This window comes from Somniosus microcephalus, chromosome 33 (assembly GCF_052327205.1).
Source record: "Somniosus microcephalus isolate GS21.2 chromosome 33, FLI_Smic_1.0, whole genome shotgun sequence".
Taxonomy (NCBI): Eukaryota; Metazoa; Chordata; class Chondrichthyes; order Squaliformes; family Somniosidae; genus Somniosus; species Somniosus microcephalus.
The window spans coordinates 37,010,488-37,021,766 of record NC_141019.1 but is presented as its reverse complement, the minus strand read 5'-3'; the positions used below and the strand labels follow the sequence as shown (position 1 = coordinate 37,021,766).

The following is an 11,279-nucleotide window of genomic DNA, read 5'->3' as shown; positions in this document are numbered from 1 at the left end:
CCCTCTACACTGTCCCATCAAACACTCCCAGGGCAGGTACGGCAGGGGGTTAGATACAGAGTAAAGCTCCCTCTACACTGTCCCATCAAACACTCCCAGGGCAGGTACGGCAGGGGGTTAGATACAGAGTAAAGCTCCCTCTACACTGTCCCATCAAACACTCCCAGGGCAGGTACGGCAGGGGGTTAGATACGGAGTAAATCTCAGCGACTAATTCCACTGCGACACCCTCCTTTGCGCAGTTTTTGCAATCAAGTGGTCCGGGTTACTCACAGTTTGCGCAGGATCATAGTGAGCAGGGCTTCCGGTCCATGGAGTGTGAGGAGGGAGAGCGCCTCCTGCAGCTCGTCCTCTGAATCCCGGTCTCTGGGGTCTGGTTCACCGCTCGCCTGAGTCTGGGAGAACCGGAGAAAGTGACTGTCTTTATCCTGGAAGTTCAGCTCCTGCCTCACTGCAGCAAGGGCGGAGAGGATTGGGTCAGACGAGTGCGGTATACTACGAATGGCACGATTTTGAAAAGTGTGGATGTGCAGATTAACCTTGGAGTCCCCAAAGCCTTTCCACCATCTACAAGGCACAAGTCAGGAGTGTGATGGAATACTCTCCACGTGCCTGGATGAGTGCAGCTCCAACAACACTCAAGAAGCTCGACACCATCCGGGACAAAGCAGCCCCGCTTGATCGGCACCCCATCCACCACCTTAAACATTCACTCCCTCCACCACCGGCGCACCGTGGCTGCAGTGTGTACCATCTACAAGATGCACTGCAGCAACTCACCAAGGCTTCTTCGGCAGCACCTCCCAAACCCGCGACCTCTTCCACCTAGAAGGACAAGGGCAGCAGGCGCACGGGAACACCACCACCTCCAAGTTCCACCTCCGAGTCACACACCATCCTGACTTGGAAATATATTGGCTGTTCCTTCAGCGTGGCTGGGTCAAAATCCTGGAACTCCCTCCCTAACAGCACTGTGGGAGCACCTTCACCACACGGACTGCAGCGGCTCAAGAAGGCGGCTCACCACCACCTTCTCAAGGGGCATTTAGGGGGATGGACAATAAATGCTGGGCCTTGCCAGCGACGCCCACATCCCAGGAAGGAATAAAACAAAATACACAAATCCTTAAAAGGTGGCCGGGGCAAGTTGAGAAGGTGGTTAAAAAAGCCTAAGGGTGCCTTGAGTTTATCGATCGATGCATAGAATATAAAAGCAAAGTGATCAAACTAGAATTTGATAAACCACTGGTTAGGCCTCAGCTGCAGTATGGCGGACAATTCTGGGCACCGCACTTCAAGAAAGGACGTCCGGGCCTTAGAAAGGGTGCAGAGGGGGTTTACACCAGGTGGTGACCAGGGAATGAGGGGGACTTCAGTTATGAGGAGAGGTTGGAAAAGTTGGGACTGTTCTCCGTGGAACAGAGAAGGTGAAGAGGTGACCCAATGGAGGGTTTTCAAGATGATGAGGGGTTTTGATGGGAGTCGAGAGAGCGAGGAAAAACTATTCCCCCTCTGGCGAGCGGGTCCAATAACCAGAGGTCACAGAGATTCGAAATCATTTGGAGAAGATCAGGAGGGGGAGATGAGGAGAAATGTTTTCACTCCGAGAGTTAGGGGATCAGGAACGCCCGACCTGAAGAGGTGGTAGAAGCTGATTCCATCAGTAACTTTAAAAGGGAGTTGGATGGGTACTGGAGGACAAGGAACTGATAGGGTTATGGTCAGTACTGAGGGAGCGCTGCACTGTGGGAGGCGGCAGTAACTGAGGGAGCGCTGCACTGTCGGAGGGGCAGTACTGAGGGAGCGCCGCACTGACGGAGGGGCGGGGGGACTGAGGCTGAGGGACCGCCGCACTGTCGGAGGGGGGGCGGGGTACTGAGGGAGCGCCGCACTGTCGGAGGGGCGGTACTGAGGGAGCGCCGCACTGTCGGAGGGGCAGTACTGAGGGAGCGCCGCACGGTCGGAGGGGCAGTACTGAGGGAGTGCCGCACTGTCGGAGGGGCAGTACGGGAGCGCCGCACTGTCGGAGGGGTGGTACTGAGGGAGCGCCGCACTGTCAGAGGGGGCAAGTACTGAGGGAGCGCCGCACTGTCGGAGGGGCAGTACAGAGGGAGCGGCAGCACTGTCGGAGGGTCAGTACTGAGGGAGCGCCACACCTGTCGGAGGGGCTCATCTGTTTTGCACCTTCACAAGTGTCTCTATATCCTTTCTATAATATGGGTCTCTTCGCCGGGAGCAAGCGGGAAGCCAAGCACAGGCAGCGGAAGGAGCGCACGTCAACCCAAGCCCCCCACCCACCCGGCCCCTTCAACCAGCGTCTGCCCCACCCCTGTGACAGAGACTGTAGGTCCCGCATTGGACTCATCAGCCACCTGAGAACTCATTATTAGTGTGGAAGCAAAGTCATCCTCGGGTTCCGACGGACTGCCTAAGAAGAAGTTGTGGAGCAGTAAAACAAATTTCTCACCATGAACGAGGAGTCCTTCTTCGACTAACAGCTGCAGAACTCCCACAGCCTGGGGCCTAGTTTGAACAGCCCGGGCTCAACTTCATCAACCAGTCCACGAGCTCCCTGCCGGTGCAGCACTGCCTGTGGTAAGGGGGGGAGGGACAGTCTCGTTAGTCTCAATCCGCTCTTAAACCGCCTTCTGCGAAAAGTGGTAAGAAAAGCTGCCTTAAGGTCGGCCAGGGTCAGGGATGAGGAACAGGACTAGGCCTCGAGCCTGTTGCCATAGGAACCGGAGGAGGCCATTCAGCCCCCTCGAGCCTGTTACATTAGGAACAGGAGGAGGCCATTCAGCCCCTCGAGTCTGTTACATTAGGAACAGGAGCGAGGCCATTCAGCCCCCTCGAGCCTGTTACATTAGGAACAGGAGGAGGCCATTCAGCCCCCCTCGAGCCTGTTGCATTAGGAACAGGAGGAGATCATTCAGCCCCCCTCAAGCCTGTTACATTAGGAACAGGAGGAGGCCATTCAGCCCCTCGAGTCTATTACACTAGGAACAGGAGGAGGCCATTCAGCCCCCCTCGAGCCTGTTACATTAGGAACAGGAGGAGGCCATTCAGCCCCCCCTCGAGCCTGTTACACTCGGAACAGGAGGAGGCCATTCAGCCCCCTCGAGGTCTGTTACATTAGGAACAGGAGGAGGCCATTCAGCCCCCTCGAGTCTATTACACTAGGAACAGGAGGAGGCCATTCAGCCCCCCCGCTCGAGCCTGTTACATTAGGAACAGGATTGAGGCCATTCAGCCCCTCTAGCCTATTACATTAGGAACAGGAGGAGGCCATTCAGCCCCCCCTCCGAGCCTGTTAGATTAGGGAACAGGAGGAGATCATTCAGCCCCCCCTCAAGCCTGTTACATTAGGAACAGGAGGAGGCCATTCAGCCCCCTCGAGCCTGTTACATTAGGAACAGGAGGAGGCCATTCAGCCCCCCCTCGAGCCTGTTACACTCGGAACAGGAGGAGGCCATTCAGCCCCCTCGAGTCTGTTACATTAGGAACAGGAGGAGGCCATTCAGCCCCCTCGAGTCTATTACACTAGGAACAGGAGGGAGGCCATTCAGCCCCCGCTCGAGCCTGTTACATTAGGAACAGGATGAGGCCATTCAGCCCCTCTAGCCTATTACATTAGGAACAGGAGGAGGCCATTCAGCCCCCCTCGAGCCTGTTAGATTAGGAACAGGAGGAGATCATTCAGCCCCCCTCAAGCCTGTTACATTAGGAACAGGAGGAGGCCATTCAGCCCCCTCGAGCCTGTTACATTAGGAACAGGAGGAGGCCATTCAGCCCCCCTCGAGCCTGTTATGTTAGGAACAGGAGGAGGCCATTCAGCTCCCCCTCGAGCCTGATACATTACGAACAGGAGGAGGCCATTCAGCCCCTCGAGCCTCTTCCGCCATTCAATCAGATCAGGGCTGATCTGTATCTTAACTCCATCTACCCGCCTCGGTTCCATATCGCTCGAGACCCTTACCCAACAAAAATCCATCGATCTCGGTTTTGAAACCTCCAATTGACCCCCAGCCTCGACAGCTTTTTGGGGGAGAGAGTTCCAGATTTCCACCACCCTTTGTGTGAAGAAGTGCTTCCTGACATCACCCCTGAACGGCCCTGGCTCTAATTTTAAGGTTACGCACCCCCCCCTTGTTCTGGACTCCCCCCACCAGAGGAAATAGTCTCCCTCTATCGAACCAATCGAATTCTTTAATCACCTCAAACACCTCGATCTGATCAACCCCTTAATCTTCTACACGTGAGGGAACACAAGCCTAGTCTGTGCAACCTGTCCTCCCAATTTAACCCCTTTTTCGCCCCCCCCCGGGCTATCATTCTGGTGAATCTGTGATACACCCCCCCCCTCCTCAGTGGGTCTGTCTATGTTCGACTCGGTCCCATCACAGCCCTCTGGGGCAGAGAATTCCAAAGATTCACCACCCTCTGAGTGAAGAACTTCCTCCTCATCTCAGTCCTAAATGGCCGACCCCTTATCCTGAGACTGTGACCCCTGGTTCTAGACTCTCCAGCCAGGGGGGGGAAACAGCCTCTCAGCATCTACCCTGTCAATCCCCCTCAGAATCTTGTATGTTTCAATGAGATCACCTCTCATTCTTCTAAACTCCAGAGAGTACAGGCCCATTCTACTCAATCTCTCCTCATAGGACATTCTCCCCATCCCAGGAATCAATCTAGTGAACCTTCGTTGCACCGCCTCCAAGGCAAGTACACTCCTTCCTTAGATAAGGAGACCAAAACTTGTGCACAGTGCTCCAGCTGTGGTCCCACCAAGGCCCTGTACAATTGTAGCAAGACTTTCTTAGGTCCCGCCTGTGATGCACCGATTGGTCAACCATCAGGTCACTGAACTGTAGGATTGGTCCACCATCACGTCACTCAACGCTAATGAGCGGTAGGATTGGTCAACCGCTAATGAGCGGATTTTTGAACGTTTTTTGTCTACTGTCACGAACAATTTTTGTCTGACCAAAAAGTAAATACGCCTATTAGACTCCCCTGATCACAACCTTTCTTTTGATATAACATACGTGTAGGTACACTCTAACTTTTGAGTGTATAGTGGACAGACAGACAGACAGACAGCAGACAGACAGACAAACAAACAGACAAACAAACAGACAATCAAACAGACAAACAAACTCTTTTATTATATAATATAGATTATTAAGGACAAGGGCAGAGAAAGATGCACGGGAACACCACCACACCCCCGAGTTACCCTCCGAGTCACACACACAGCATCCCGACTTGGAAATATATCGGCCGGTCCTTCATCGTGGGCTGGGTCCAAATCCCCGGAACTCCCTCCCCTAACAGCGCTGTGGGAGCACCTTCACCACACGGACTGCAGCGGTTCAAGAAGCCGGCTCACCACCACCTTCTCAAGGGGCTGACTAGGGATGGGTAATAAATGCTGGGCCTTGCCAACGACGCCCACACCCCATAAATGAATTTTAAAAAATACTCCCAACCCCTTGCAATAAAGGCCAACCTGCCATCTGCCTTCCTAACTCCTAATCTCAGCATCCGGGTTCCCCTCGCTTGGTCCCATCACAAGGACCCGTCGCCTACCGGAAGGTCTTGAGATGGTGCTTGCGATCCCTCACGAGGTTGGGCCCGGAGGACAGCAGAGCGTTCTGTAGGACTTTGGCGGCCCCATACCACCTTCTCAGAGGATCCCTGGGTTGAGGGGGTGAAAGAAGAAAACAATGTAAATCAGGGAGGGACACGCGGATATTTGAGTACAGGAGCAAGGATGTCTTGCTACAGTTGTACAGGGCCTTGGTGAGACCACACCTGGAGTACTGTGCAGTTTTGGTCTCTTTGCCTAAGAAAGGATATACTTGCCATAGAGGGAGTGCAGCGAAGGTTCACCAGACTGGTTCCTGGGATGGCAGGGACTGTCCGTATGTGGAGAGATTGGGTTCGACTAGGCCTGTATTCACTAGAGTTTAGAAGAATGACGAGGGGATCTCATTGAAACGTATAAAATTCTGACAGGGCTAGACAGACTGGATGCAGGGAGGATGTATCCCCCTGGCTGGGGGCGTCTAGAACGACGGTGTCACAGTCTCAGGATACGGGGGTAGGACATTTAGGACTGAGATGAGGAGAAATTTCTTCACTCAGACGGTGGTGAACCTGTGGAATTCTCTACCACAGAAGGCTGTGGAGGCCAAGTCACTGAATATATTTAAGAAGGAGATAGATAGATTTCTAGACACAAAAGGCATCAAGGGGTATCGGGGCGAGAGAGCGGGAATATGGTATTGAGAGTGAGGATCAGCCATGATCATATTGAATGGCGGAGCAGGTTCGAAGGGCCGAATGGCCGACTCCTGCTCCTATTGTTCTATGTTTCTATGTTTCTAATGAGATCATAGCTGATCTTCGACCCCAACTCCATTTTCCCACCCCGATCCCCGTATCCCTCGATTCCCTTAGCGCCCAAGAATCTATCGATCTCGGCCTTGAATATACTCAACGACTGAGCCTCCACAGCCCTCTGGGGCAGAGAATTCCAAAGATTCACCACCCTCTGAGTGAAGAAATTCCTCCTCATCTCAGTCCTAAATGGCCGACCCCTTATCCTGAGACTGTGACCCCTGGTTCTAGACTCTCCAGCCAGGGGGAAACATCCTCTCAGCATCTACCCTGTCAATCCCCTCAGAATCCTGTATGTTTCAATGAGATCACCTCTCATTCTTCTAAACTCCAGAGAGTATCGGCCCATTCTACTCAATTCAATTCAATTCAATTCAATTCGCTTTATTGGCATGATAAGGTATATCTTATGTTGCCAAAGCATCGAAAAACATTTATGGTTGAACACCTAAACGCAGATCTATCCATACAGTGTATAAACAGATATATCCCTGAGTGTATAAATATACATTCATATAATTTATATATACTCTTATATTTAGTGGTTGGCCCTCTGTTTATGGCAAGCTGTAACATAGTGTGCCGCTAAGGTTACACAATTTCTCTCTTCCCCTAGTAGGTATGGGAGTTTTTGGTCGTCATTCAAATTTCTGAATTCAGGGCATATTTTTGTGAATTTTGGGTGGAAATTCTCCCTGATGCCCTGATATTTTCCACAAGCTGTGAGGAAGTGCATCTCTGTCTCCACCACTCCCTGACTGCAGTGAGAGCATATCCTGTCCTCTCTTGGCAGCCGGGTCTGCCTGTGTCTGCCTTTTTCGATGGCCAGGCTATGTTCACTAAGTCTGTACATTGTCAAGGTTTTTCTCAGTTTGCTATCCTTTACCATGGTCAGGTATTCAGCCATGTTGTATTGTCTGTTTAGGGCCAAGTAACAATTGAGTTTGTTTTGGGCTTTTGTTGTTTCTGCCCAATATGACAGATATTTTTCCTTTTGCTTAGTGACAATTGTGTTGGGTCAAGTTCTCTGTGCTACGATGTCACTGTCCTGGGGCTGGTTATTGTTAGTAGTGTTAATAGTTACTTCACTGAGTCCCAGGACTAGTTGACTGAGGGTATTCTTCTTTATGGTCCTCTCTTGGCATTTCAGGGCTTCGTAATGATAGCAGTGGGGGTTGCTCATTTTTAGGTGTTTCCAAAATTTGGTGGCTCTTTTTTGGATAGTGATTATTAATGGATATTGGCCTAGTTCTGCTCTGCATGCATTGTTTACGGTTTTCCTTTGGGTCCGGAGGATACTTTTACAGAATTCTGCATGTAGGATCTCAATGGCGTGTTTGTCCCATTTTGCGAATTCTTGTTGTGTTAGCGGTCCCCACACCTCACTGCCATAGAGTGCAATTGGTTCAATCTCACCTCAATAGGACAGCCCTCTCATCCCAGGAACCAATCTAGTGAACCTTCGTTGCACCGCCTCCAAGGCAAGTATATCCTTCCTTAGATAAGGAGACCAGAACTGTGCGCAGTACTCCAGGTGTGGTCTCACCAAGGCCCTGTACAATTGGAGCAAGACTTCCTCACTCTTATACTCCAACCCTCTTGCAATAAAGGCCAACATGCCATTTGCCTTCCTTATTGCTCGCTGTACCTGCACGCTAGCTTTCTGTGTTTCTTGCACGAGGACACCCAAATCTCTCTGAACACCAACATTTGAAAGTTTCTCACCATTTAAAAAATATTCTGTTTTTCTATTCTTCCTACCAAAGTGAATAACCTCACATTTCCCTACATTATACTCCATCTGCCACCTTACTGCCCACTCACTTAGTCTATCTATATCCCTTTGCAGGCTCTCTGTGTTCTCCTCACAGCTTACTGTTCCTCCTAGCTTTGTACCTTCAGCAAACTTGGACACATTACACTCGGTCCCTTCATCTAGGTCATTAATGTAGATTGTAAATAACTGAGGCCCCAACACTGATCCTTGTGGCACCCCACTAGTTACAGCCTGCCAACCTGAAAAAGATCCGTTTATCCCGACTCTCTGTTTTCTGTCCGTTAACCAATCCTCTATCCGTGCTACTATATTACCCCCAACCCAATGAGCCCTAATCTTGTGTAATAACCATTTATGTGGCAACTTACCGAATGCCTTTTGTAAAATCCAAATATACTACATCCACCGGTTCCCCTTTATCTACCCTGCTAGCTACATCCTCAAAAAACTCTTAATAAATTTGTCAAACACGATTTCCCTTGTTGACTTTGCCTAATCATGTTACGATTTTCTAAAGTGCCCTGTTAGAATGTCCTTAACAATGGATTCCAGCATTTTCCCCGGGGCAGCACGGTGGCATAGTGGTTAGCACTGTTGCCTCACAGCGCCAGGGACCCGGGTTCGAATCCGGCCTCGGGTGACTGTCTGTGTGGAGTTTGCACATTCTCCCCGTGTTTGCGTGGGTTTCCTCCGGGTGCTCCGGTTACCTCCCACAGTCCAAAGATGTGCGGGTTAGGTTGATTGGCTATGATAAATTGACCCTTAGTGTTAGGGGGATTAAATACGTGGGGTTACGGGGATAGGGTGCAGGCTCGATGGGCCGAAATGGCCTCTCTCTGCACTGTGGGGTTTCTGTGATTCTGTGACTGATGTCAGGCTAACCGGCCTGTAGTTCCCCGTTTTCTCTCGCCCTCCTTTCTCGAATAGCAGGGTTACATTTGCCGCCTTCCAATCCGCGGGGTCCGTTCCTGAATCCAGGGAACATTGGAAGATCACAACCAATGCGTCTGCTATCTCTGCAGGAACCTCTCTTTATAAACCCGAGGATGTAGGCCGTCGGGTCCGGGGGATTTGTCGGCTTTCAGTCCCATTAGTTTCCTCGGCTGACCTTAATTACTTTTAAACTCCTCACTCGCATCCGCCCCTCGGTTCCCCGACTATTTCAGCCTCTGTCCTCTCCACACCTCTCGCTCACCTGCCTCATTGCGTCACACTCCTGCGGGATTGCGATCTCCGAGATTGGAGTCTGTAAAAACACAATGGGAGAGTGAGACACACACATCCACATGCAGCGAAACAGAAAAAGGATTGCGTTAAAAGTTAGAATCGCAGAATCACACAGAACAGGAGGAGTCCATTCGGACTCCTGACTTGGATAGAGAACTGGTTGGCAGACAGGAAGCAAAGAGTTGGAATAAACGGGTCTTTTTCCGAGTGGCAGGCAGTGACTAGTGGGGTACCGCAGGGATCGGTCCTAGGACCCCAGCTATTCACAATATATATTAATAATCTAGACGAGGGAACTAGATGTAATATCTCCAAGTTTGCAGACGACACAAAGCTGGGTGGGCGTGTGTGCTGTGAGGAGGATGCCGAGAAACTCCAGTATGATTTGGACAGGTTGGGTGATTGGGCAGATGCATGGCAGATGCAGTATAATGTGGATAAATGCGAGGTTATCCACTTTGGTGGCAAAAACAGGAAGGCAGATTATTATTTGAATGGCAATAGATTGGGAGAAGGGGAAGTGCAACGAGACCTGGGTGTCCTTGTGCACCAGTCGCTGAAGGTAAGCATGCAGGTGCAGCAGGCGGTTAAGAAGGCAAATGGTATGTTGGCCTTCATAGCGAGAGGGTTTGAGTACAGGAACAAGGATGTCTTGCTGCAGTTGTACAGGGCCTTGGTGAGGCCAAACCTTGAGTATTGTGTGCAGTTTTGGTCGCCTTATCTGAGGAAGGATGTTCTTGCCATGGAGGGAGTGCAGCGAAGATTCACCAGACTGATACCTGGGATGGCAGGAATGAGGTACGAGGAGAGATTGGGTCGATTGGGCTTATACTCGCTGGAGTTTAGAAGAATGAGAGGGGATCTCATTGAAACTTATAAAATTCTAACAGGACTAGACAGACTAGATGCAGGAAGGATGTTCCCGATGGCCGGGGAGTCCAGAACCAGGGGTCACAGTCTAAGGATAAGGGGTAAGCCATTTAGGACAGAGATGAGGAGGAATTTCTTCACCCAGAGAGTGGTGAACCTGTGGAATTCTCTACCACAGAAGGCAGTTGAGGCCAATTCATTAAATATATTCAAGAAGGAGTTGGATATATTTCTTAAGTCTAAAGGGATCAAGGGATATGGGGAGAAAGCAGGGACAGGGTACTGAATTTGGATGATCAGCCATGATCGCATTAAATGGCGGAGCAGGCTCGAGGGGCCGAATGGCCAACTCCTGCTCCTATCTTCTACGTTTCTATGGCCCATCGTGCCTGTGCCAGCCCTTTGAACGAGCTCTCCAATTAGTCCCACTCCCCCCTGCTCTTTCCCCCGTAGCCCTGTGAATTTTTTTCCTTCAAGTATTGATCCAATTCCCCCTTTTGAAAGTTACTATTGAATCTGCTCCCACCGCCCTTTCAGGCAGCGCGTTCCAGATCACAACAACTCGCTGCGTTAAAAACATTCTCCTCATCTCCCCCTCCTTTGCCGATTATCTTAAAAAGTTTACGGTCGTGTAGCGGTTGTGTTACTGGACGGGTAATCCAGAGAACGTGAGTTGAAAAGGAATACAGGGAAAGAGCAGGGGGAGTGGGAGGAGGCCGTTCAGCCCCTCTCTCTCGAGCCTGTTACATTAGGAACAGGAGGAGGCCATTCAGACCCCCTCGAGCCTGTTACATTAGGAACAGGAGGAGGCCGTTCAGCCCCCCTCGAGCCTGTTACATTAGGAACAGGAGGAGGCCGTTCAGCCCCCCTCGAGCCTGTTACATTAGGAACAGGAGGAGGCCATTCAGCCCCCCTCGAGCCTGTTACATTAGGAACAGGAGGAGGCCATTCAGCCCCCTCGAGCCTGTTACATTAGGAACAGGACGAGGCCATTCAGCCCACT

General features: G+C 51.1%; 1 protein-coding gene across 1 annotated transcript in view; it reads right to left on the bottom strand.

The window, feature by feature from the left end:
• The window catches only part of LOC147097176 (rap guanine nucleotide exchange factor 3-like), a 95,620-nt gene that overhangs the window by 55,142 nt on the left and 29,199 nt on the right, over nucleotides 1-11,279 (bottom strand). Inside the window, 4 exon segments of the mRNA XM_085972541.1 lie at nucleotides 274-451; nucleotides 2,468-2,534; nucleotides 2,536-2,590; nucleotides 5,590-5,697. Coding sequence (XP_085828667.1) covers nucleotides 274-451; nucleotides 2,468-2,534; nucleotides 2,536-2,590; nucleotides 5,590-5,697 — 408 coding nt within the window.